At 39.2% G+C, this 27,685-nt stretch overlaps 3 protein-coding genes across 6 annotated transcripts in view; 1 reads left to right on the forward strand and 2 right to left on the reverse strand.

Annotated features, from left to right (window-relative positions):
* Positions 1-2,382: 2,382 nt before the first annotated feature.
* plekhb2 (pleckstrin homology domain containing, family B (evectins) member 2) lies at positions 2,383-9,838 on the forward strand. 2 transcript variants are annotated; one of them, XM_072660782.1, is made up of 7 exons: positions 2,383-2,797; positions 4,046-4,198; positions 4,847-4,949; positions 5,315-5,354; positions 6,427-6,513; positions 6,996-7,071; positions 7,303-9,838. In XM_072660782.1, exons 1-7 carry the CDS (start codon positions 2,761-2,763, stop codon positions 7,437-7,439), a joined length of 633 nt encoding a protein of 210 aa, XP_072516883.1. In that variant the 5' UTR covers positions 2,383-2,760; the 3' UTR covers positions 7,440-9,838. The 2 variants fall into 2 exon arrangements, with proteins under 2 accessions (XP_072516883.1, XP_072516882.1); XM_072660781.1 differs by having other exon boundaries at positions 2,384-2,797; positions 6,996-7,113.
* A 421-nt stretch (positions 9,839-10,259) lies between these two features.
* Positions 10,260-20,438, reverse strand: LOC140537779 (vacuolar protein sorting-associated protein 4B-like). Its single transcript, XM_072660025.1, has 11 exons — positions 20,233-20,438; positions 19,365-19,476; positions 17,882-18,026; positions 17,236-17,294; positions 16,943-17,062; positions 16,037-16,193; positions 15,363-15,511; positions 15,204-15,285; positions 14,202-14,421; positions 13,016-13,156; positions 10,260-11,842 (listed from the first exon to the last, which is right to left on the reverse strand). The coding sequence occupies exons 1-11, from the start codon at positions 20,251-20,253 to the stop codon at positions 11,741-11,743; spliced, it is 1,308 nt and encodes a 435-aa protein (XP_072516126.1). The 5' UTR covers positions 20,254-20,438; the 3' UTR covers positions 10,260-11,740.
* Positions 20,439-22,166: 1,728 nt separating this feature from the next.
* Positions 22,167-27,685, reverse strand: part of ankrd29 (ankyrin repeat domain 29) — a 12,207-nt gene continuing 6,688 nt past the window's right edge. For 2 of the 3 annotated variants that reach the window (XM_072660901.1, XM_072660903.1), the window contains exons 5-10: positions 27,457-27,555; positions 25,935-26,064; positions 24,683-24,781; positions 24,446-24,541; positions 24,258-24,356; positions 22,167-23,482 (exon numbers count right to left, since the gene is read on the reverse strand). In XM_072660901.1, the coding sequence (XP_072517002.1) occupies positions 23,399-23,482; positions 24,258-24,356; positions 24,446-24,541; positions 24,683-24,781; positions 25,935-26,064; positions 27,457-27,555 (607 nt within the window). In that variant the 3' untranslated portion in view covers positions 22,167-23,398. The remainder of the gene's footprint in view (positions 23,483-24,257; positions 24,357-24,445; positions 24,542-24,682; positions 24,782-25,934; positions 26,065-27,456; positions 27,556-27,685) is intronic. The other variant, XM_072660902.1, reaches the window with a different exon arrangement.

A 27,685-nucleotide genomic window follows, 5' to 3' on the forward strand; every position in this document is an offset into this window, starting at 1 on the left:
TTGCAGGCAGTTGGAAACTGAGAGGCCTCGCTGGTTCTCTCCCCTTGGCTTCTTTGACTCTACATTCCATAAACTCTGCTCCAGTTAATGTGTCAACTGCCCACTCATAACAAGAAGCAGCTCTATTCACTCCCCTCTCCAAGGGCATTCATACAAACTGTTACTGTAGGCCACATACTGGTAAACACTGCTGCTCTCATACACACACTCTAATTAAACGATAAACGGTTTAACAAAGGTCACCTAAGGTTTTCCCCCAAAGACCCCCAAACTGCTCTGAAACAAAACCAGGCCTCTATTGTCCTTGTCTCTTCCATAAGTCCAGCATTTATATAATCTACAAGTCTGCAATTACCTTTTAATAAGCAGTGGAGAGACGTCCATCCCAAGCGAGGTCAAGTTTTCCACGATTCTCATCGATTCCACACAGCCTTGACCAATTTTTTTTTAAACTGGAGAGGTCACTTTCCCCATCTATGCTCAGTCACACTATCCCCCTGCTGGTCGACAATTGGTTTGCGTGGTTAATCTGTTCAAAAAATCAAGCGGATTAAGACCAAATGAAATGCACTACGGCCAACCACAGGCCGGCACTGTTGCATAAATCACTCCAATCTGCCGGGCCCCCGGCCGGCGCGGGCTACGTGTCCGAATGAGGTCCGGATGAGATTACTTTCACCGGCACTGAGATGAATTCTCCTGTGCCAGCTGAACTGACTGGTGATGTCACACGAATGGTGAGGGTGAGCTCAGCTGGGGAACAGGAGAGCTGTCCTCAGGCCTCAGGGGTGCAGGGATTTGGGAACATCTCACAAATGATAACTTTGGAATATAAGGAGTCCAGGAACTATATTTTAAAGGTCGGAATTAAACTGGTGTATTTTAAGAAGCAAGTGTCCCAATACTTTTGTCCATATATAAGTCCCTCACTGTTGAAGCCTCAGGGTCTTGACCCCTATGATGAAGGGCCTAGAGCATCGGGTTGGGAAAAAAAAAAAACAGCCCCCAAAGACAAGAGCTCACGATCGAGCTTTCGTTTATTTTAGATTGGGCCAATCAGCAGGATGGGCAGTAGATCAAAAGCACATTGGATATTAGTTAAACATCTACTGTCTTCTTTACAATGGGCCTTAAAGGAGGTCTACAGGTTCTCCTATGCATTTCTAATAATAACACTCCCACCAGAACCTTCTTACCAGCATTTCTGATAACTTTGGAATATAAGGAGTCTACTCCAGTAACTATATTTTAAAGGTCGTATTTAAACTGGTGTATTTTAAGAATCTCTGCTGGAAATCACAGCTGCATGTGTCCGTACTAAGCAACTTTTTAAAATTAATCTAAATGACTGCTTTTTGTTGTAGGTGTGGAGTTATACATGTATAATGTTCCCAAAATTTCAGATAAATGACTGAAAATACTGATGGAAGCTTACAGTGCTGATTTAGGGATGTAATATGGCTCATCCTGTTAATCCCAGGCCTAATTACACTAGAAATTATGAGGCTCCATCTAGTGGTGAGTGTGATGAAGTGCTCCTTCTATCTATCTATATTAATCAATATTAATCTATCTATCTATATTGATCAATTGATTTGTTTGTCAGTCTGTCTACCTCCCTACCTGCCTGCCTGCCTACTATCTACCTACACTATATGGAAAGGCAAAAGTATTTGGACACCTGCTTATGCATTGTTTCTTCTGAAATCAGGGGCATTAAAAAGAGTTTCTCCTGCTTTTGACTAGGAAATAAGGCTTTCTACTAGATTCTGGAATGAGCATTGCTGTGAGGATTTGATTGCATTCGGCAACAAGAACGTTAGTGAGGTCAGGATGTTGGAGGATCACTCATCCCATTCAAAACTACTGGATGGAGCTCCACCACCATCATTTCATAGAACACAGTTCTTGTCTGTATATCAGTGCTTTCATGCAAAAACCTTATATCTCATTTTTATGTCATTTTTATGTCCCACCTCATCCCCAACTCCCCAACTCACCCCACCCAAAAGTACTGAAAGGAGCTCCACCACCATCATACCAGAGAACACAGTTCTTCTTCCACTGCTCCACAGCTCCTCAATGCTGGGGGGCTTTATACCCCTCTATAGCCCACGCCAAGGCTCCAGAGAGTCCTATTCTATTGGCAGTACTTCTCTACAGGCACTAGACAAGCTGTGTGTGTGTGTGTGTGTGTGTGTGTGTGTATTTGCACATCTGTGTCAGCAATGGGTGCAACTTAAAGTAGATTAACGCATTCATTAGAAGAGGTGTCCACAAACATTTGGACACACAGTGTAGCAACCATTTTTGTAAACAAACTACATTTCCCAGCTTCCCCAGCTTGTTCACGCCGACATCCGGGCATCTCCCTGCGGAGCAGCTGATGTTGACGACGTCACTCCGTCCCACAGCAGGAGCTCGTCGCTGATCAGCAGAGAGAGAGAGAGAGTGTGTGTGTGTATGTGGGACAGAGAGAGAGAGAGAGAGAGGGAGAGAGAGGGAGGGAGGGTGAGGAGTGTATTCTGTGTTTATGATATTATCTGTTGAACTGAGCTCGTATTAAACCCTACAGGCGTGGATCCGGCCTCCGCAGAGCTGCAGGAGTCGTTCAGCGGCCTGCACCGCCTCCAGCTGCCTCTCCGGAGAGCCCGGCTTTAGCCCAAAACACCGAGGAGATACGAGGACGCTGATCAGTCAGCTCCTCCAGCTGTTACTGTAATAATCAATATTACGATCATTTCATCTGTTCCTACAAGAATGGCGTTTGTTAAGAGCGGGTGGCTCCACCGACAGAGTGAGTAACTTTATTACCTTAATATTCATCATTTAACTGTATTATTATTATTATAATCCCTATTATTATTATTAATATTAATATTACCTGAGAGATTCTATGCCTAATGTATTTAAAATTATACCTTGCAAAACGTGAATAGTTTATATATTCCTAATAAAATCTAATAAGTTTCAGTCAAATTCGGTGGATTTTTATTATATCATACATATTTTTCACCTTTAAATTCCAATTAGTATTTATTTACTTAAATAGCTGAATGTTTACAGCCCAAATTATATTATTTGTGTTTGTTTACAGCCTACATTATATATCTGTTGTTTGTTTACAGACTAAATTATATATTTTTGTTTGTTTACAGCCTAAATTATATATCTGTTGTTTGTTTACAGACTAAATTATATATTTTTGTTTGTTTACAGCCTAAATTATATATCTGTTGTTTGCCTACAGCCTAAATTATATATCTGTTGTTTGTTTACAGACTAAATTATATATCTGTTGTTTGTTTACAGCCTAAATTATATATCTGTTGTTTGCCTACAGCCTAAATTATATATCTGTTGTTTGTTTACAGACTAAATTATATATCTGTTGTTTGTTTACAGACTAAATTATATATTTTTGTTTGATTACAGACTAAATTATATATCTGTTGTTTGTTTACAGACTAAATTATATATCTGTTGTTTGTTTACAGACTAAATTATATATTTTTGTTTGATTACAGACTAAATTATATATCTGTTGTTTGTTTACAGGCTAAATTATATATCTGTTGTTTGCCTACAGACTAAATTATATATCTGGTGTTTGTTTACAGACTAAATTATATATCTGTTGTTTGTTTACAGACTAAATTATATATCTGTTGTTTGCCTACAGACTAAATTATATATCTGTTGTTTGTTTACAGACTAAATTATATATATTTTTTGTGTTTACAGCTTAAATTAAGAGTTAATGAATCATATTTTAATATTACAGCTTCAATAAACAGCAGGAGTTTAATTGACTTTAAAGTTTGAGGTTTAAGCTTTTTGAACTCAAGCTTTTATTATTTACATTATACTTTGATGTTTATAGCCCCAATCAGAACTTCATTCATCCGTTTATTTGATGTTTGCAGCCTCAATCAAATCACTCATTATTAATTACACATTTCCTCTTGGATGTATTAATTAGACAGCTAAACTCTATCCTGCAATGCAATTTAACTTTATTAACTTTTTTTTTTTGTAAACACAGGCACCATCCTGCGTCGCTGGAAGAAAAACTGGTTTGACCTCTGGTCAGATGGCCGCCTTATTTTCTACGATGACCAGCAGCGGCGTGACATGGAGGACGAGATCCATATGAAGGTGGACTGCATCAACATCCGTAATGCCAGTGCCTGCAGAGGTAGGCCAGATGTGAAAGTCTTGTTTGTTCTTGCTGCAGCCTTCCCTTCCCTGCCCTGCTTGTAGCCGCCAAACTGACCACATACATATATACATACATGCATACATACATATACATATAATATAAAATTACATCATCTTATTCAGGATTATTCAGGATGCCAGATGTATTCTGCATAGTATTAATGTCATTTAGTCTTTATCTTTATAGTTTTATTTATATCTCTGTATATAAAGTTTTTATTTTGACCTGCTCCTTTATTACAGCTATGATCTGTAATATGTAACTTTCCCAAGAAATTGAAATGAATTGGGGTAATCTGTCTGTCCTGTTATTGAGTTTATTTGTCACATCCACAGTTGTACATGGTAAAACTAGCAGTGAAATGCTTTAATGACTGTCAAAGCATCATATAAGACTGAGAAAACAAAGCTGTGTAGAGATAAACTAAAATATACAGGAATAAAAAGTATAAACAGAAATAATTAAAAAGTAGTAATAGGAGAGGAGGAGTCAGGGATCAAAAGTGTTAAAGGTTTTGTGCAGTTTAATGCCCATTGCTAGAAGAATAAGGATGTTGGGTGTAGGATGCGAGTGCTGGTGAGGTCAGCAACCGTTGTAACTCTGTGTGTTCTCTCAATTTCTCAGAGCTGACCCCTCCTGAAGGAAAAAGCAAAGAAGCCCTTCTTCAAATCGTGTGCCGTGATGGACGTGTTATTAGCCTCTGCGCAGACAGTGCGGACGATGCGCTGTAAGTCAGCTGATCCACAGACCTTTCACTTTCACTTTGCAGTGAGGAAACCTGCACTTTTAGAAAGCGAAGACTGAAGCAGATACAAACATCTAATATAAAAAATTGTTTTTCATGTTCTTTATCAGAATTTCATGATGAACGGACCAATAGAAATGCACCAAAATGACACAGTGAAATTAAAATCATTTGCATTGACTTTTATTTAAAAAAAAATTCCTTGTGAAGCTGCTATTTTGGAGATACAAGGTCTTGCAGTGTTAATTACTCACTAGTCTGAATTTCAGGGACTAGCAAAAACAAGTATCCCCAGTGTATTCAGTATAAATAACATTACTGTTCTCTCTTTGCCCCCTTTCTCCCAGAGCCTGGACCATGGCCCTCCAAGATGCCAGGACCAACACTGTGAGTCATTCCTTACTAAAGCAAACACATGGGTGGAGTAGTTGACTGTAGGCTGTACACTTAATAAATAAATAAATAAAAAACAGGTGCTACAAGTGGTTGCTGTGGTGCTGTCAACGAACCACTTGGTTTTAAGAAGAACCATTTTTGTAGGAAGGATGTGACCGTGAGGAACTGATAACCATGATAATCTCCTCATTTTATTAAACACTCATACAGCAATGTATGTATCAAGTATACACACCAGCTCATTCGCGCACACACACCTACGGATATGCACACCCAGTTATATTGGTTAGTTACGACACCCTTTGCGGCAGTATAAAAAAAAAAACTCCAATTCCTAAACCCTTCCATATATCATCATATTAAACCCATCTGATTTACATATGTCTGCCTGTTAGTCTGTATAAATAATATACATATATATATATATATATATATATATATATACACATTACACAGGTATAAAGGGGAGTACTACTCACAGTAGTAAAAAAAAAAAGAAAAAAAAAGAACACAAGTATTTACAAAATAGAAATACTGAATATTAACCCTTTAACTTCTGCTATACATATCCACACACACACACTAGATATACACTCTATTTACAATATTGCACTAAAGCAGTTTAAATATACAGGATTGATAAAATCTGAAATGTTTTACAACATTATTTACAAATAATTATTTGTACATTATTTATAAAAGACTGGATGGGTGTGAATTCAGGTGTAGTATGATTGGGGAGAAGTCTTTGAGGGTGCAGTATGACTGAGAATATATAAATAAGCTGGTGAAGAATCTTTACATCAATTTCTTTAAACCTGTAAACGTTTCTGAGTGTAAGGCTGTTTCTCTATACTTTGACCTCAGAGCTGTCAGTGAATATATTGTAGTTGTAAAGGTGTAGAACTCCCTTTGTTTACTCCCTGCGTACCTGAGCACTTGTGTGTTTACCCAAGCAAGTTCAACATATTTTATCCTTCCATTCAGGCGCCTTTAGGGTGTGACGGGTGGCAGTTCGTTAACCTGTCTGTGTCAGTGTTAACCTGTCTGTGTCATTTCACAGGTGGTGGTTCCTCCTCAGTTTGGGTTTACTCAGGAGGTTGTTGCCTCTGCTCCTCCTTCCTATGCAGAACTAAATCCGACACCTCAGGTACAGTGTTGTATGTCCAAATGTTTGTGGACACCCCTTTTAAGGAATGCATTCAGCTACTTTAGGTTGCTGACACACATAGCTGGTCTCTCTGGAGATAAACATGAACCTATTGGCACCATGCTACCCAATGCCAGGCGTGGGCTAGAGGGGTATAAAGCCCCCCAGCAGCATTGAGCTGTGGACAGTGGAAGAACTGCATTCTCTAGAATGAGGACATTCTGACCTTACTAATGGTCTTGTCGCTGAATGCAATCAAATCCACACAGCAGTGCTCCTTCAAAATCTAGTAGAAAGCATTCTTCCCTGGACAGTGGAGACAGTTACTCCAACAAAAGTAGCATTTGTTTTTATATACCTTTGAATTTTTGGAAGAAACAGTGGATGAGCAGGTGTCCCAATACTTTTGTCCATAAAGTGTGTCATTTAAACTCTACATTGAAATGTGAACCCTGTGTTGATTATTCTCATTCTGTGACCAGGTGTACTATCCAGACCAGTATGGAGGCTATGTCCCTCATCCTCCTCCTTATACCAGCCATGTGGTTTACTCTGCAGGTGGGCAGCAGTATACATTTGCCTCCCCGTATCACTACCCAGGTAGATTTCATTGCTGCCGGTCATCATAATTCATTCTAAATGGATCTAATCAATTGATTTACAGTTTTTACCCTTACAGTATTACTAATCAAATTATCTGATTAATCCAGTCTAATATTAGAAGATACTGGAATGAGAAGTATTCTTGGTGCTTATTCATGTGTCTGTTTTTTGTTTTGTCTCCCTCAGCAGCCTACCCCCCACGTGAGGCCAACCACGTCATCATTGAGGACCGGCGCCGCGACGATGCAGGAGACATGGCCCTCGGGATGCTAGCCGGCGCTGCGACGGGATTGGCTATCGGTTCTCTTTTCTCTGTGTTTTAAGGTGCCTGTAGAACTAAGATCTGACCTTTTTCCTCTCCTTCCGAGACCCCTCGCAGTTCAGACGAGTGTTCTGCTACTGTCTTAATGTTGCTGCAGCCCCTCTGCGTCTTTATAACTAGGTCTAATCTGTAATCGCTGTGTCGCGGATGCGTCTGTGATCTGTTTTGCAGTTAATCCCTCTGTACGTCCTGAAGCCTCATGGTAGCACTTACAGTTGGAGTGCAGTAGAGCAGTAGATGATGATGATGATGTTTGTTTTGCACTCACGCTTTGCCACCGGTGAGGTGGTATGAAACCAAAACCGTGTTCCGAGGCCTTGGGGTGGCTGTGCGGAAAACTAGGTCACCTGCTTAGATTGCCTTTGAAGGTTATGAAGGGACTAAATGAAGAACGACTGGGGATGTATGTTGGTGTCTACTGGATTTTAAAGAAAAGCCACTGGCACTGCATCATCCTGTTCCTCTCTATCTCAGCAGTGACGGCTCTAGGAATAGATGAAGCACACGACGGATGTGAGCTGACATCTGCAAATAAATAATTAAACTGGTCTCAGCAAACTTTAAAAAAAGGCTTTGATGGGCTTAAAAATAGTCAAGACCAAGACTAATTAAAGCTTAATAGGATTCCTAGAAGTATAGAATTCTTGGACAGGTCTTTGAGACATGGACTTGTATTTACAGGTCTTTTATGGATCTCCATTGTTGCGTTATGAGAAAACCTACCGATCCAACCCTGGGGGTGGGCATTTCCGGTTCTGGAGGTCCGGATTTCTGCAGTTTTCTGCTTTTCCTGCTTAAGCACACCTGATTCAACTCACCTGTTAATGGCCAGGCTTAGTAGGTCTGTTAGAGCAGGGAAATCAGCACACTGTACTGGACTCCAGCCCCAGTTTCCCTCCCTTGTCATAGAGGAGCCACTGTTTTGTAAAGGACCATTTTTGTAGTGTGTGTGTGTGTGAAGAACCTGTCCATTAAGTTCTTTAATACTTTAAAAGGCTTCACACCTACATATTTCTCAAAAATGGTTCTTTATGGAACCATAAACGGTTCTTCTGTGGCATTTGGACGGATGATGCCTTTCATAGCGATTCGTTTGAGAGTTCCAGAGCTTTTCTATTAACAGGCTCATTAACCAGTAGGTAGCATTGATGGCACTACAGTGTGTAGAAAGGACAGGGACCCTTGTGGTGATTAACCCCATCAACCCATAACCTCTCACACTCAACATATAGCTTCTTCAGTAGTTCTCGGTTCAGGCGCTGAGAGGGTTGAGAGGGTTAAGCTGGTGAGTTCATATGTACTACATGGCCAGTGATCTGATATATACACACAGACAGACAAGACAGCTCAGCATCCAGGTCCAGAGCACGACAGGGTTTTAAGATGCCGTTCAGATCGGCCGTGCATTTATTCTCCTTCAGCTCTGAAAGGTGACGCCACTGAATGTCTCCATCCACTTGTTTACCCCCACCTATGATCTGCGCCAGAGCTCTGCTTTGGATATGAATGTCCATTCTGCTTCTTCTGATTTTGTATGAATGTAAGAACAGCTCCAGAGCCTCTTCTCACTCTGGCTTCAGCGGTACTACTCAGTGTCTGTGTGTGGGTTTGTTATTTTTGTTTTTTGGGTTTTTTTGAGTATGGCCTTCACTCAAATCTTCTAAACACTCCTAAAGTGCTTATTTGATCAGGTGTACCGATATTATTTTGTTGCTTTTGTGGGAAATAATGCTTTAAACTCCTCCTCTCCAGTGTGAGATTATTATTATTGTTATTATTATTGTTATTATTATTATTTATTCTGGTTGTGTTAAAAAAGGAATAACATTTGTTTATTTGTTTGATGTAATATTCTTCTTTTGGGAAGAAATCGATGCACAAATCGAAACCAGCCGGGAACGATTGGATACTCTGAACAGCTCAATTCACAGGGATTGATCGTAGAAGAAAAGTGTTGTGTTTACGACATGGGACGGTGGATCGTCTGTTCATTTGGTCAGTTTTGATATCAGACACACTGTAACATGCATTACTGATTGTTTACAGTTTCATCAGTTATTTATTGACAGTCAGTTTACTCCTTTATGTTTTATCAGGGGAACAGAGAGCCTTTTCAAGTAAGTCTGAGCTTTGCAGATAATTAACCCAGTTAACACACTCTGGCCTCTAGTTTGTGGACCAGTGGCATAGATGTGACATTTATTCCAGAACATGGGGATCCTCTTATGCTTATGTTGTTGTTTTTGTTTTTGTTTTTGTTTTTTTCTTTCCCCCCCTTTCCTGTTCGCGTCTGTGTCTGCACTTGCACTACTTGTTGCTCAGACATTATAAGCGTTTGCTGCATTGCAATATTTTACTGTCATGATTGTAACCAATAAAGTATTTAACCTGAATTACAGACATCTGAGAGATGCTTTATGCTTTATTAGATCAGTATCTGAAGCCAAAACCTTGTATCTCCAACAAACCAACTGGTAAAAGAAATAGCCTTCTAGATTTTCAGAGTTTCAAATAATAATAATAATGTAAAAATAAAAGATTTTGCAGCATTTCTATTGGTCCATTCGTCATTAAATTCTGATTGATAGAATATAAAGAACAACTGCCAGATTCACATTATGGAGAAAAGTGTGCAGAGTGTCATTTGATTGTATCCATGCTGACTTTTGTATTTAGTAGTATATAAGAGGGATCTTTTGGAGGGTATTATCTGAGTAAACAGTGAAGCACATTTGTAAGTCGCTCTGGAGAAGACTGGCGTTTGCTAAATACCTTCAATGTGAATGTAAATGTGAAAACCAGTAAAAATTAGGATACAAAGTTTTTGTGTTCACTGACAATTATTTTAATCAATTAAAACAGAAATTGATCAATTGTTTGTTGATCTGATGTAACATTTCCAGCCGACCAACTGCTTCGTAATTTTCTTCCAGGTTGGTTTTGGCATAGCGTGTTACCTTAGGTTCAATTAGAAGGTCCTAAACTCTTAAGCTGCTTAATAAACTTGGAAATCTCATTCTAATGAAACGACAGAAATTATAATAATGAAATAAGAGAGAAAAGCCCTTTCTCTACTCTAGAACCATGTGTTTTGACTGGTGTTCAAAAGAAGTGTATATTTACAGCCATATGAATAAACCCACTGACAGGTGAAGTGAGTAACATCAGCAGCAGGTGAACAGTCAGCTTTTGCAGCAAATGAAGCAAAAAAAATGGACAAGCGTAAGAATCTGAGACACTTTGACCGAGAAGAACCAAACTGAAGTGATGTTCTAGACAATGACTGGGTCAGAACATCTTCAAAACATCAGGCATCAGGTCTTGTGGGGTGTTCCCAGTATGCAGTGGTCAGCACCTACCAAAAGTAGGTACGTCAGAGTCATGGGCGCCCAAGGCCCATTGATGCTCATAGAGGCCCCACCTTCACAACGTACAGGACTGCTGATGTTAGTCTTGGTGCCAGATACCACTGGACACCTTCATAGGTCTTGTGGGGTGCATGCTTCGATGGGTCAGAGCTGTTTTGGCAGCACAAGGAGGTTCTACATTAGGCAGCTGGTTTTTATGTTATGGCTGATCGGTGAATAAAGGGAAAGGGTTTTACTGTGTAATGTGAGGCCTTAAAGACCTTTCAGTATAATAAGAACTATGATCACATGGTGAAACGAACACCTTCCTGTTTATGGATCATATCTAGCTGTTAACCCGTTTTCATTACATTCATTAGGATAGGAGAACAGCTGCATATAGAACCACTGTTCCACAACAACATGTATAAAACACGGCTCTCAGCACTGCAGTGACACTGACTGACATTGTGGAGGTGGTGAGTGTGTTAGTAGACAGTGTGTGTTGTGCTGCTGGTATAAGTGGATCAGATACAGCAGTGCTGCTGGAGTGCTTAAACACCTTAGTGTCACTGCTGGACTGAGAATAGTCCAGCTGGCAGCGTCCCATGGGCACTGATGAAGGACTAGAGGGTGACCAACGCAAACTGTGCAGCAGCAGATACAGAAAAGCCACTGTAAGATGCTGTCCAGCTGAATATCCCCATATAATAACCTTATTCAATAAATAAACAGTGTCAGTTCATCATACACCCAAGTGTTATATATGTATGTATTTATATATATATAAACATACCAATACAAAGATCTTGTGTAATAGAGAAGGATCCATATGGCTTAGTTGCCATATGAGGTAAACACTCTATAGCTCTATAGCATCTCGCCGCTTTGAGAAGAAGTTAAAATATAAAACAAACTGAATAAAAGCTTTTTGGCAGTCAGGCTAAGGCTGGAGTTAGCCTTCCTGGCCAAAGTCCTCAGTAAACTTTTTCAGCTTCTCCAAGTCTTCCTCATTTACAGTGGGCTTGGTCTTGTCCAGCGATCTCACCATGTCCGCCTGCAGAGAGTGCAGTGTTAGTTATAGCCGCCTACAACCCACCAATTAAGCTCCTGTCCTTCATCACACCAATGTGCGGGTATGAAGGGTTTTAATCTGGGCTAACACAATTAAATCAGTGCATCATTCCAAAAAAAAAAAAAAAAAAAAAAAAGACAATGCCACAGCCATCATCAGGATCTTTCAGGTGCTGTAGTTTTGATAAATGTCATATTCAGTTATTATTCAGTTATAACTTTATTGTGTAAAACTTATTTTATGGGTCACTAGAGACTGTGGTAAGCTCCTTCCCTCACTGTTTACATCTGAACAGGTACACGACCCGAGTCTCTACATCACCGATGGCCGCAACGTAGCCCTTGCAGGAGAAGATGCAGTAGTGCTGGGAGGCCGACATGCTACTGGCTCCCTAGATTGGTCCACGTTGATACTCTCGCCATGTAGCTCATAATGCCTCCTTACTATTAGCTCTAAGAAGCTAAAGCGGCCATCAGTCGTAGGAAAAATAGATAGATCACTGAGTACTCGTGGAGGAGGATCACTTTCTCAAGACTACTGGAGCTAACAGATGACCACTAAGCATTCCCATCCCCACCACTACCGACTTCACGGTGCTCTGGTTTGTAAAGTTGGAGCGTTTCCCACTTGGTTTGGTTAATTTTTTTTTTAAACAGGGAAAAATCCACTAAGACAAGAAAATCGACAAACCACATGGGGCGGAGCTAGAACGTAAATACAGGAGGAAGGTCCTGCGTTCTGGACATCTCTGCAACAGAGATGGCATCCGTAGTAGTATTCATTATCTGGGCAGCATACCAGGTTAACACCTGGCTGTAGGAGCAGTTTAGCTCAAACCTATGGTGTGTATCTGATAGTTGGGTCGGATGGAGGTCAGATCACGCCCTCACCACAAATGAACCACAACAGGGTCAGTTTCCAGGTACTGGAACAAGACCACCGCCTTTCAAGGGTCATGGTGCGGTTGTTTGAATCCGCATCCTAGTGCAATTACTGCATCCGCCCCAGCCCAAACAAAAATCGCAACCAGAGTCCGATTTAACCGGATTAAAAAGTAAATTTCTGAGTCCTGAAAATGCTCTTAGTTACCAATGACAATTATCAAGCGATTCAGCTGTGGTACAATTAGTTCAAGGTTCTCTACATCGTTCTTACCATGCTGACGATCGGCTCCAGCAGTTTATCTCCTGGAACATCTACCCAGGTCATCTCAATCGCGTTGGGGTCACCTGGAGAGCATGGGGTCAAAAGGTCATCTACAACTGCATCAGGGTTGTTCCATGTCTTTCCTCGGACCTGCACACATGGAGGAGATCATCACGGACTCTGCTGTGGGCAAGTAGAGACATCTATATTCAGTCTAACGGTTGGGGGCAGTTATTCTAAAGTGAATGCTATATACTCGGACGATTCCGTCAGCTCCACTGACCATATAGGAGCTCAGGACCCCACAGGACTGACAACCTCAGTGGGTGGTGGGTCATTCTCAGTACTGCATTGACACTGGCTGACATAGGGGAGTGTGTTAGTAGTGTGTGTTGCGCTGGTATGAGTGCATCAGACACAGCAGTGCTGCTGGCGTGTTTAAACACCTCAGGGTCATGCTGAATCCCGGTCATACTGCTAGCCATTGAGCACAATTCTCTCTAGGGTGGGTAGATGGCGCTCTCGAAACCGGGTATGTGGCATTTCCCTCCAGGCATGTTGGATGCAGGCAGCAGTTCGGAAAAGGAGCAGCTTGACTAACTCTGCCTCTTTACCTTCTCTGAGTAAATGGTCGCCCACTCGTCCAGCCCGATCTGCAGGAAGATTGCCCGCCGGGGTCCCCACTGCCACCTACCAGTACGACCAGCAGGCCCGCAGCCTCCCTCACCACCACCCATGCCAGACCAAGGGCACACCCTTCTACCCCTGCTACCTGCCTAATGACCATGTTAAACCTAAATGGACTCTTAACTATCTGCCACTATTAATATCACCACTATTACCCATAATTACTCTGACCATCACTGCCATGACTATATTAGTTATTCTACACCATGATTATTATATTATGATTATGATCAGAGCCGTTCAACAGTTTAGATGGTTTGGTGACTTTTATCAATAATTAATAAATAGTTCTGCTCAGAGGAGGACGGGTCAGGCCCCCCTTGTGAGTCTTGGTTCCTCCCAAGGTTTCTTCCTCCAGCTCACTACCTCAGAGAGGATTAAAAAACTTCCTCCGAGTCATGAGAAGCAGTTATCTGCGTCATTAAACAGCTCAAAGCGCTTGGAGAAGTGCTCACTGAAACAGAAACATCTCCAGTCATCTCCATACCCGACACATGGGTTTGCTCACCTTTTTAAAGTGTGTGGCACACTGGACTTTCCGTATGGGCTGCATGAGAGCGTCCCTAACAATGATGCTGATGTCCGCACCAGAGTAGCCCTCAGTCTTCCGCCCCAGGGTGATAAAGTCTTCATCGGTGAGGCTGCTGGGGGTGGTGCCCAGGTGGAGCTTGAACATGAAGGATCGAGCATGCTCCTCAGGGAGTGGGATGTAGATTCGCTTCTCAAACCTGGTGCACGCAAACACAGAAGCAGAGATACACCAATGCAAAGAAGCTCAACTACACCAGGCACCAGACTGCACATCCACATATCGGCCTATACACTGCATGTCCAAATGTTTGTGGACACCCCTTCTAATGAATGAACTCAGCTTCTTTAAGTTGCACCTACTGCTGACACAGATGTGCAAATGCACACACACTGCTTGTCTAGTCCCTGTAGAGAAGTACTGCCAATAGAATAGGACTCTCTGGAGCAGATTAACAGAAACCTATATTGGCATTAGGCTGCCAGGTGAGGCGTTTGAAGGGTATAAAGCCCCCCAGCACTGAGGAGCTGTGGAGCAGTGGAAGAACTGTGTTCTCTGGAATGATGGTGGTGGAGCTCCATCCAGTACTTTTGCAAGGGATGAGTTAGGGATGATGAGGTGGGGTGATGATCATCATTCTGACCTCACTAATGATCTTGTTGCTGAACACAATCAAATCCTCACAGCAATGCTCCTTCTCCAAAATCTAGTAAAAAGTCATCTTCTCTGGACAGTAGAGACAGTTACTCCAACAAAAGCAGGATCCGCTCTTTTTAATACCCTTGAGAAACAATGAATGAGCAGTTGTCCCAAAACTTTTGTCAACATAGTGCATGTTACTATTCAGTGTTATTTAGGCAAGGGTATCAGTATTTGTTACCAGAATTAGCCAGATCTTCTCCATTATTTATATGTGAACATAGAAAGGTGAAAGAAATAAAGGCTGCTTTGTTTAATACACTGATACACCCGGTCACTCACCTTCTTCTGATGGCAGAATCCAAAGTCCATGGGATATTAGTTGCTCCAAGTACCAGAATTCCCTCATTATCGTTTCCTACACCTACAGATGAAGGCAAAGCAAAGGTTAGCCTGCAAACACGGCCAGAAAGAAAACACAGCGAGTCCCGCTCCACTCACCTTGCATCTGAACCAGAAACTCAGTCTTGATCCTGCGAGCCGCTTCGCTCTCATTATCACTCCTGGAGCCGCACAGGGAGTCGATCTCATCAATAAAGATGATAGAGGGCTTGTGTTGCCGTGCCATGCTAAAGAGGTTCTTCACCAACCTGTAGAAGACGACAGAAACTGTTCTTTAAGGAATTGCTTCTTCTGGTTTTCTTTATAAGAATTATTATTGTTAAGACAAATTGCTTTTACTGCCATCATTAAGAAACATTGCTGACAATAGGATGACGTATGAATTTGTTTTTAATGGAAAATTTGAATATTTGACCAAAAAAAGCTGAATCTTTTTATTAGATTCAGAATATTTAGCACATTATCTTAAATCAGTGTTTGTTAAATTAGTATTAAAATGATGAAAAAAACAAACATTTTAAAGCACCTAAATCTCATTAAATGTTTGTCCTGTCACAGAAATGTTGCCTGTTCAGGTCCCATTACTTTTATGAGCAATGCATGTCAGAATGTACTAGTCTCAAAAATGTTGAATATTATAAATATAAGAAACATTATCATAATTTCACTTTCAATAGGTCATTTTAGGCCTTTCTTTGTTTTAATTTTAATCCAAACATAAGTATGGCTAATAGCTCATGCCAATAAGAAATCCATGATCTCTCCACACTTACCTCTCACTCTCACCCAGCCACTTGGAGACCAGATCAGAGGAGGAGATGGAGAAGAATGTGGAGTTATTGGCCTCAGTGGCCACAGCTTTGGCCAGGTAGGACTTCCCTGTGCCTGGAGGGCCAAAGAGCAGAATCCCTCTCCATGGAGTTCTTTTTCCTGGGGATTATGGAGCACGGTCGCAGTGCATGGAAAGGTAGCACCCAGGAAGAACAAAGGAGCAAAAATAGACAAACGAAGGAAGGAAGCTTAAGAACATCACTCACAATTACAAGAAAAAGAACTTTTATTTAAAAGTTATTATTTTATAGTAGCTATAACTGATCAAATGCAAATGCAATGGCTGATTACTGGATGATTACTAGGGAAATGTTGTTTAATGTATAATTTGTATTATTTAAAAGTATTGCCAAAATGATTTATACTGGCAAAATGATTTATGTTGATTATTGGGGAAAATGTCATTGTTGTTAATTAGCTTGAAATGGCAGATATGGTTCTTGGCTTTGATCCGGCTCCGATAGGGATGTGGTCTGCATTCATTTTCTGTTTGTGGATCTTATTTGTGTTATTATTATTTTTATCACTATTTAATTATTCTTAATATTTATCATTTTTAATGTACTATTTAGTAATTGTTGTTTATTATATTGATATTACACAGAATGGAAATGACAACATGAGTGAAACTCCACTTAGGCTAAGGGTATAATAATAATAATAATAATAATAATAATAATAAATCCATAAAAATAAAAAAAGAAACACAAAGCATAATAATATTAAAGACAACGGTAAAAAAAAAAAAAAAAAAAAAAACCCATTACTTCTGGTTTAACTGGGGTGTAAATATCAATTGTGTTGATCTGCATGAGTGGAGGTCTTTGCAGTATTTGTGTGATCTGTACCTGTGAAAAGGTGAGGGAATTTGATTGGCAGGATCACCGCCTCTTTCAGTGCCTCTTTAGCTCCTTCCAGGCCGGCAACATCATTCCATTTGACATTTGGCTTCTCCATGACAATCGCACCTGCAAATCACATGACTGCTAATATGACGGACAGAGTACTGACGCAGTGCAGTCTGTCAGTACAGACACACCTCATCAGCCACCAACACCAGTGCTGCAACACCTGGCAATGTCGCAAAATAGGCAAAAAGCAAAACTGCAGGAAAGTGAGTTGGAGAGACCGGGTCACACACCTTGAAGCTGACTCTGTAATTTCTTCTTCTCAGAGTTCTCGCTATCATCATCGTCATTCCTGCGCAAACCAATTTCAGTTTCAAATAAGGATCATTTCGATAGTTAAAAGATCAGAAAATCAATAGGTAAGCAGATTGGAAGATCAATAGATAAGTTGATCTGAAGATCAATAGATAAGCAGATCGGAAGATCAGTAGGTCCATAGATAAATAGATCAGAAAATCAGTAGATCAATAGATAAGTAGATCAGAAGATCAGAAGATCAATAGATACAAAGATTGGATAAGTAGATAGATAAGTAGATTGGATGATCAATAGATAAGCAGATTGGAAGATCAGTGGATAAGTAGATCAGAAGATCAATAGATAAGTAGATCAGAAGATCAATAGATAAATAGATAAGCAGATCGGAAGGTCAGAAGATAAGCAGATCAGAAGATCAATAGATAAGCAGATTGGACGATCAGTAGATCAATAGATAAGTAGATCAGAAGATCAGTAGATCAATAGATAAGCAGATTGGACGGTCAGTAGATCAATAGCTAAGTAGATCAGAAGATCAGTAGATCAATAGATAAGTAGATCAGAAGATCAGTAGATCAATAGATACGTAGATCAGAAGATTGATTGGTAGCAGATTCTAACCCTTTATCATCAGACACTTTCACAGGCTTGGCCGGAGGGGCTTTCTCTTTCTTCTTCAGGTACTCCTTCAGCTGCTCGGCTCTGTCCAGGTAATCTGCACACTTCGCCCGGATGCTCTGCTTGGCCTTGTCCCCCTGAGCCTCATCTGCAGGACACAGCCAGTCCGTTAGCAGTCTTACTTACAACAACAGGGACTCACTGTGCTCACTCTGTGCTTCATGTCAGAACCCAACACTAACGCTCCCACATCTCAGAATGAGAGCTGTAGGGTCCAAATCTGTGTGTGACGGGTTCAACAAATAAACACTGGAGCTATGACTGACCAGCATGATCACCAGTCCTCCATCCCAGAGATCAGTTTGGAGCAGCAGGAGAAAACCGAGGTAGGCACACCCAAATTCATGCAGGAGCTGATTAAAATGCTCATGCTGTCTGTAACTAATATCATCATCATCATCATCATCATTATTATTAACAACAACAACAATAGCAATAATAAATATAATAATAATATTAGTATATATGTTATTATTAGTAGCAATATTGTCAGTATTGGAAAAGAAATGCTTAACTATTTCAGTAATAATAATTACTACTGCTACTACTACTAACAATAACAATAATAACAATCATACTAGCTTGAATTGGTAATTAAAGTATAAATTTATTTTTTCAGTATTGGGAAAGAAATAATTCAATTTCAATTATTATTAATATTAATAATAATAATAATAATAATAATAACTACATTACAATTACATTCAGTAATAATAACAATACTTCTACTACTACTACTAATAATAAAATTGTTGTTGTTATTATTATTATCAACATCATTATTATTATTATTATTATTATTATTTGCAGTATAGGAAAGTAAATGTTATGGAAATTAAATGATGTAATGTAACTATTACAACGAGTAATAAATTACTACTACTACTACTACTAATTATTATTATTATTATAAACATTCTTGAATTTGTCATTAAATATAAATGTTTATAATACGTATAACTTTTATAATTATTCTTATTATCATTTGTTTTCTATTGTTATTTCAGTATTGGGAAATAAATTATGAAAGACTATTGCAATCAGTACTACTACTACTACTATTATTATTATTATTATTATTATAACAATAATAAAATTGCTTAAAACACTACAACTACTACTACTAAGAAAAACTATTATTTTTATTATTATAATAAAGACACAACCTACACTAATATTCTCATGACAGACTAAGGTCGGATCTTCTTGCTGGGCAAATCCATCCCACTACACCAATAAGGTGAATATAAAACCCACCGCTGGAGGTTTAGAGAGACTCTGCAAATGCTTTCCCCTCTGCTGTGGCACCTGCCATCAGTGGATACCGAGCTCTAGAGCGGAGATCCCTGCGTTACAGTACTCTACACCTGTCCAGTGCAGGTCCACTCAGGTTGACCACAATGAGCTCACAAGTGACCCCACTTACATTTCACCACATGTAGAAAGTACTGGACGGAGTGCTGGTACAGACGAAGGGCTTCCTCATAGTTCTTTGCCTTGTCCTCCTCAGCAGCTCTGGTGGCCAGGTCAATCGCTTTCTGTCACACGAAAAGAGAAGGAGACGGGAAGTTCAGACGAGACAAACATCCAGTCTAACAGGAATCTCCTGCTTGGGATCGGTCCGGCTACATCTACAGAGAGTCGGTGGAGGGTTAAGCTCTGCTGCTAAATATAAAAGTGATATGTTAGTGGTTTATGATCAGTAAAATATAGATATTTTGGATATTTTTTTATACTGTGAAAGTCTTATAAGACTTAATAAGGTGAACAGAACAATGACATGTGCATATCTGAACACACAGAGACACTAAGGCTGACCTTTGTTCTACAGCATAAAGTGTTTGTATGAGACAGAAACTGAACACCTGATGTACTCCTGGACTTCTGGACGGCCTGTCTGAGCGAGTACTTTCATTCTTCCAGGTTTATTCAGTACTTACACAGAACATGTGAGGAAAGTGAGCTTCCTCTTTCACATGCAGTTCCTATTTCCATTTTGGATCTCATACTTTTCCACTCAGTCTAAGTTTTAGTCCCTTTTTCTTCACTCTCCACCTCGCTCAGGTGTTACTGTCTGACTGCAGGATGGCTTCAGCCCCTTGTCCTGTTCTCACGACCCTGTTTAAGAGCTCACAGCTCCACAAACAGCAGCACATTTACAGCAGACTCCTGTTTGAGCTTCAGTCCTGGATTTCCCTCTGCTTTTGAGGATGGACGATCCACATGTGTCCACGCAGCTGTGTACAGGTGTTCACAGGTGAAGATCAAAGTCAAACAAACAAAGAGCTGCTTACCTGTAAAGTGGCATTAGCCATTGCAGTCGAGGTCTAACTTTTTATAAGAGTTTAGTCTTAATCTCGTCACTTCTGTAAAAATACAGCAGCTATAGGCTCTACATTTCTACTCTCACACAAACTACTCTGTAATTTACTTTACTAGAAAAATGTCTCAGTATTTCTCAAAACTCAGTCCTTTAATCTAAACCTGCTTTCAGGTCTCTTCCGTGGTGAACGTCAGTCGTGACGCCACCGACGCCACGCCCACACGGGGATGCCCCACCTCTCACTTTCAGATTTTAATAATTTAAATGGTTTGTATTTTATGTTTTTATTTTTGTGTATTATTATAGTAAATTATTATTGTCTTTTTTATTTTGAGAAAAAATAAAGAAAAACGCATTAAAAATATCAAATATATTTATTGTTATTTTAATAATAATATTATTATTACGTTTTAATATACATTATAGCGTCAACACAATTTTAAATGAATTTAATTTTTTATGATACAATTTGCAAAAAGAAACAGACAGATATCTAATAAGATCATATGAGATAAGAAAACACATTCAGACAAATAATAATAATAATAATAATAATAATAATAATAATAATAATAATAATAGAAGTAAAAAATAATAGCCATTTTAAACAAAAATGTCAAAATAAGAGCATAACGAGGTAGAGGTAGATTAAAAAGTCTTAATCTGTGCGGAAGTGACGCACTATGGGTTCACATCTTTGCACAGTACACTTAAGTTTATGGTATTTAAGTAATTAAGTAATACTTAAGTAGTATTCATTCTAAATTGGCTAAAATATTTTGTAAAGGCAGATAAAAACAAAAGCTCCCACTAAAAAAAATCAAGCCTGTGTACATGACGTTGGTGTGACGTCAACGCGTGGGTGTGGTTTGGGCAGGGCTTAGTCGAGCATGCGCATTCCTAGTCGGATTCAGGCTCAGGCTGGAGGTGCTGTTCTACTGAAGCCTCGACTGGAGAAAAGGCATGGATTATTACAGCAGGTAGTTGATGTTTCTTAATGTTTAGACAATTTATTTATAGTTTTATACAACATGTTTATACTAACATTTCAAATTAGAAAATTACTGCGTCCAAAATTATGTAAAATAAAATACAATAAAATAAATAAATAAATAAATATATATATATATATATATATATATATATATATATATATATATATATAGTCAGTTTAGTGTTTTATGGGACATTGGATGCTGCAGTGATGGCAGTACAGATTAATAACCTGTACATTAGTTATTCACTATATGTATATATATATATATATATATATATATATATATATATATATATATATGGGCCCAACCTCTACGCATACCATTAATAAAGTACTGCTGTTAATACAGATATGTGGTATCATCATTCAGTATTATTCAATATAAAAATGTTACATTAAAAACACTGTAAATCTATACCTATTTTTATCTATTGTCTTTAAATAAAGATACTTCCATTATAATAATTAACATAAATGATTGCAAGTATAATTCAGACTAATACATTAACATAATATAATCAATATTATTGTTGTTGTTGCCATTGTAAGACATTTAACCCTTGGGTTCATTCCTATTCAATTGGCAGTACTTCTTCTCTACAGAGACTAGACAAGCTGTGTGTGTGCATTTGCACATCTGCATCAGCATTGGGTGCAATCTCAAGTATCTATAAGCATTTATTAGATGGGGTATCCACAAATATTGGGACAGTTAGTGAATGGGACAGTTTTTTTAAGCAGATATGATGATGTGGCCATTGTAAGACATTTAACCCTTCCCGCATATTCAGCACTTCACTGCCTGCAAGACAACAAGAGCAGCGCTTTCCAGCTCGTGCAAATTTCAGCCTGGTTTGAATCGCTGGTTCAGAGAACGTTCAGTCAGAGAACCAACGCCTGAACCCAGTTTACAAACACGTTTTATTACAGCAGATTTCACAAAGATACAGTTTAACATACTTTCACACAAACATTTTAGGGACGCAGAGACAACTGGCGACAAATGCTATTATTTTTTTTGATTGTTGCACGTATTAAAGCACCAGTAGTTTAAAGAAAATATGAAAAAACACCAGAAATTATTTGAACTGCATAAAAAAAGACAAAAAAAACTGTCAACATGGTGATTATTTTGGATGAGGCATGACCACGATAAAACATATAGATGCCTCCACATTAATACTGATTAGCATTGCATTTATTATACATACATTTTAAACCTAATATTGGACATATTCATATATATCATATATTAATTTGTAGCCTCAATTTGTTCATTCATGGTCATTAAACAGAATTTCTGGTCTCAGTATATTAGTGTGGGCAGTGATGGCTCAGGGTTGTGGGTTCAATACTCAGGCTCGGCAAGCTGCCACTGTTGGACCCTTGAGCAAGACCCTTCACCCTCTCTGCTCCCCAGGCGTCGCAGCAATGGCTGCCCACCGCTCCCGGCACGTGTGCTCACTGTCCGCTGTGTGTGTTACATTGGTGTGTATGTGTGTGTGTTCACTGCACAGGTGGGATAAAAGCAGAAGCCAAATTCCATCTGTGTCCGACACAAATGATCAATATGGTTGTCCTGTCCTGTCTTATTATCTTGTGGCCAATAATAAATAAATAAATAAATAATAAAATAATAAATAAATAAATAATAAATAAATTAGAAGCACTATACAGAGTTTCACAGACATGAACTCGACCACTTTTAAACCGAGTTAAATCGAGAAACGTACAGAAGACCTCAATGTTGGATATTCCTGTAGATGAAGATGTTCATCAAAACTGCAGAAAAATAAAGAATCACAGTTTTAAACATGAAATGAAAAATCAGTGCTTATTTTGTGTATTTTATTCATTTTTAATTTTTTAAATTCTTTAACATAAAAGTGAGGGTAGCTGTGTGGCACTCTGTGTCGGGTACGTGCAGCAGTGGGAGCGGAACTCTGCTTCCCGGGACAGGACATAGCTCTGCTGCTTTGTGAGCGTGTGAGTTTGTGAGTGTATTCTGAGCGCAAAAACAGGCACCGTTAAAAATACTAGATTGTTATTTATGGCCTCTCTCTTCATTGAATATAGTGCATTTTTTCATCGGACACAAAAACAAAGGCTGTAAAAGACTAAGAGCCAAAGGAAGCGCTCATCAACTTTCTCCATTTAAGATCTGCGGCCGCAGGATCCTCAAGATGCGCTCGTTCTTCGTTAGGTCTGCTGGTAGGTCATTGTTCTGACGAAAGACAGAAGCCCATTATCAGTTACTGAGGACAGATTAGTCAAAAGACACATCAGATAAAAGTGACACAGTATGGGATAAAACTACACTTAATGGACAAAACTATTGGGACACCTGCTCAGTCATTGTTTCTTCTGAAATCAAGGATATTACAAAGAGTTGATCCTGCTTTTGTTGAAGTAACTGTCTCTACTGTCCAGGGAAGAAGACTTTCTACTAGATTCTGGAGAAGCATTACTGTGAGGATTTGATTGCATTCAGCGACAAGAGTGTTCATCCCCAACTCATTCCTTTCCAAAAGTACTGGATGGGGCACCACCATCATTTCAGAGGACACACTTCTTCAGCGTTTAGCTGCTCTAGAGAGTCCTATTCTATTGGCAGCACTTCTTCTCTACAGAGACTAGACAAGCTGTGTGTCTGCATCAGCAATGGGTGCAATTTGAAGTATCTGAATGCATGTATTAGATGTGTAGAGTATCCACAAATATTTTGACAGTTAGTGAATGGGACAGTTTTTCAAGCAGCTATGATGTGGCTGTACTGCTACGCATCAGCCAGCAGAGGCCAGTATTAACACCAGAATTAGTTCTGGACATAAATAAATGATACTGGGGGTTCTACCATTCTACAGTGCTTTCAGTCCCAAGCTGTGTTGGGATGTCCCTGAAGGTCCGGAGGACGTGAGTTAGATCTGGATCGGAGATGAAATCTGCAGGCTAATGCAACAGGGTTGGAAACCTATTCCGTAAATGCAGTGAATGCTCACCTTGTTGCGTAAAGTAGGGTCAGCGTTTGCTCCTAGCAGTAGCTTCACAGTTTTCGGATTTCCCCCCATGACTGCAGCATGAAGAGCTGTGGAACCGTTCTAGACGGCATGCAAAACAGCCCATGATGAAGAACAGAGAGAAAGATTTCCACTGGTTATAAATATAAATACTCTGCGTTCTCTCATACCTTCAGAAGGCCTAGAGATGGGTTGAACTTGAGGAGCTCCTCGATGACAGTGCAGTGCCCTTTGTGCGCTGCCTTGAAAAGGGCTGTGGAGCCGTCCTTTAAAACAAGTGAACAAGCAATCGGACTCGTAGGCCTTATTGGTTGTTTACACTTTTAATGCTCCTAATTTTGTCTATTAATTATTGGGGTATGTTTCTGGTGAGTAAACGAGTCACACTATAAGACGCAGTGACATACCGTTCTGTCAGCGTCTCGATCTGCACCACGGAGCAGCAGAACTTTCACAACCTCATTGTGTCCCATCTGGGCCGCCATCCACAGCGGGGCAGTGCCGTCCTGAGGTGCAAGGGAAGCAGAACACAAAGCATGATCAATACTAAACCATGAAAGCCTCGTTTCCTAAGAGAGGCTGGATGTAGAAAGATTATACCTTCAGACACACTGTGTAAAACATTTAAACAACAACTAATAATACTAATATTATGGTATAGTATTATACCGTATAGTAAATATGATAACATATTTTTAAGAGTTTTTAAATATAGATTACAGCCCATAATTTATCACAATATTACAGATTTATAGTATGTACTGTTTATTAATAGCGCCAAGATTTGCAATTGTCCTTCGGTTCTGTGACATGTTTACAAGAGAGGGTTTCTAAAAAGGCCTGTTATAACTTTTAACTTAATAAACACAATAACTTTTTTTTGGATGATACTGTCCCAGAAATAATTGTTAGAAATGATGTAATTTTAAGACAACTATATACCACTGATGTCATTATAATATAGCATGCTAAAGCAATTACACTCTTTTAAAGATCAGTAAACTTCAGTAAAATTTAATTTAACTTTAATTACTAAAACTATTCAGATACTGAAATTTATACTGGAATTTGCATATATATATATATATTATTATTGGCAATTTATCTACGTTTTGCATCTGAGTGTCTTGCTATCCCTTTGCTGTTGTGACACTGTGAATTTCCCCACTGTGGGACTAATTATAGATGATCTTATCTTATCTTATCTTAAATATAGATATATATCAAAAGATATGTTTATATATATTGTATATATGTGTATAGTGTATGATATGTCAATAACTTAACTATCAGGCATATCTTTGGGCCAGCTAAGGGTTTTCCCTAAATAATAGCGGTAATGGGGGGCAGGGGAGGGTGTAATGTTATTTTGCCTTGCCCACTGATGCATGGTGATGTAATAAAAAATCAGATGATGTTTTGTGGAATATAATGGAAAAACAATGTATTTGTATTTTATGTAATATAACATGATAATGTCTATAATTAATATATATATTATTTATAAAATATTTTTGAGATTTCCCAGTTAATACATATACAGTCTTATCCTCGTGTTATAGCGTTTAGGTTTTGTATGATTGTAAACTCTGGTACAGTTCTGTAGATAAGCTACGAACACATGCATGAAGAATAAGGTGTCCAGAATGGATCCATCACCTCACGAGGCTGGTTCACTTTGGCTCCGGATGACAACAGCTGACGCACAACGGTCAAGTGACCTTCCTGGGAGGCTAAAAAGAGGGGCGTGGCACCGTCCTGTAATGGGATAGGAGAACTATCCCACTGACTGTGGGCAAACAGGCATAGAGCTCACGCATGCAGTAATAGCAGACAACTAAATACATGGTGATCTATATTACACATATCTACATTCCACACTGGAACAGATAAAAGTAGAATCACAGGGATAATTTAATATTATTGAACCCTTAATTGCCTTGTAAAAGTGTAAAACGTAGAGAAGAAATGTACCTTTCTACAGTTAATTCACCAGAGAGGCAGGACTCATGTACCTGATTTGATTCTCCTTCATGTAGTTTTTTCTTATTTATTTTATAATAATATATAATATTATATATTATTGTCATTATTTATATTACCTATGTAATTATATTATGTATGTGGTATAAGTAATTATTTAATTATCACACTGATGTTGCAGGTCTCAAAAACATGATGTATGAAATTTTACTCACTTGACTTCAATTCCAAATATCTTCCTTAAATTTATATTTTTGTATAGTATATGTAGTATATATAACGTATTTGTCACGTTACTTAGCATTGTTATTTTCATTTTTTTATGTTCAATATACAATACATACAATATACAGATACAGATACAATATTGGCCCATTCAAGATAATTAATAATCATTTTATGTTTGGAAGGTAATGTAAAAAAATATTATATATATATATGTGTGTGTGTGTGTGCGTGTGTGTGTGTGTTTTAATCTTTTTTTTTTTTTTTTTTTTTACATTTTCTTCTCTAGTAAAGCTGCTATTATGGAAATATGAGTGACAGTAATGTATTACATTATTTAAATATCACACTGATGTTGCAGGTCTCTAAATAAAGTATGAAATATGTACCTAATTTGATTCCTTTGGCTTTAAAAAATCTAAAGTACATTACATTTCTTAAAATATACTGGAGTGGAAGTAAGAGTATCATTAGATATGCACTCAGAAGAACAGGTTCTACCCGAGTGCCACCCAAAGCACTACTCCCTTCTCTACTCTTCTCTGTTTAGAACATGCTTTTGCTTCTAGCATACGGTCAGATGGTCTCCTTTCCAGTCTCAGTCTCATCTGAACTTCCACTGGTGTCTCTCAGGCACCTAAGAAGGCTATTTTGGTCTGTGTTGACATGCAGGAGCTCAGTGTTTAGACTGTGTCCAGCTCAGTTTCTGGCAGCAGCGTGCGGTCACTGATACGGCAGAAACAAGAGGAACTGGCAGAGGTCCTACACACAGCTCCTGTATACAGCGATGGTAGCTAGAGGAGAGGGGGTGGGCACACAGCACACAGCGATGGTAGCTAGAGGAGAGGGGGTGGGCACACAGCACACAGCGATGGGAGCTAGAGGAGAGGGGGTGGGCACACAGCACACAGCGATGGGAGCTAGAGGAGAGGGGGTGGGCTTAGGAAGAAGAAGAAGGAGAGCGTGGACTAACACTGAGCTGGTCATGGACGTTGGCTCCGTTCTTGAGCAGAGTGTCCACCACTTTGGAGTGCCCACTCTGGCAGGCTGCAGACAGGGCCGTACCACCATCCTGAAGGAAGCAGAACACACATACACACATTTGTTTATCTTGGTTAGTCTGAGACACTTGCCAACTGTACTGGCACCCATGTGTTGTGAAATACGCTGAGTACAGTGATTCACTTCATCCCGACAGATTT

This window comes from Salminus brasiliensis, chromosome 17, assembly GCF_030463535.1.
Source record: "Salminus brasiliensis chromosome 17, fSalBra1.hap2, whole genome shotgun sequence".
In the NCBI taxonomy this organism is placed as follows: Eukaryota; Metazoa; Chordata; class Actinopteri; order Characiformes; family Bryconidae; genus Salminus; species Salminus brasiliensis.

Bases quoted from the DNA above. Each gene is read 5' to 3' on its own strand.
- plekhb2 (XM_072660781.1), top strand. From the start codon at position 2,761: ATGGCGTTTGTTAAGAGCGGGTGGCTCCACCGACAGA. The intron at 2,798-4,045 runs GTGAGTAACTTT...TTGTAAACACAG, and splicing joins CGGGTGGCTCCACCGACAGA to GCACCATCCTGCGTCGCTGG. The intron at 7,114-7,302 runs GTAGATTTCATT...TGTCTCCCTCAG, and splicing joins CTCCCCGTATCACTACCCAG to CAGCCTACCCCCCACGTGAG.
- LOC140537779 (XM_072660025.1), bottom strand. From the start codon at position 20,253: ATGGCTAATGCCACTTTACAG. The intron at 19,477-20,232 runs GTAAGCAGCTCT...TTCGTGTGACAG, and splicing joins TGGCTAATGCCACTTTACAG to AAAGCGATTGACCTGGCCAC. The intron at 17,063-17,235 runs GTGTGTGACCCG...TGTGATTTGCAG, and splicing joins ATTACAGAGTCAGCTTCAAG to GTGCGATTGTCATGGAGAAG.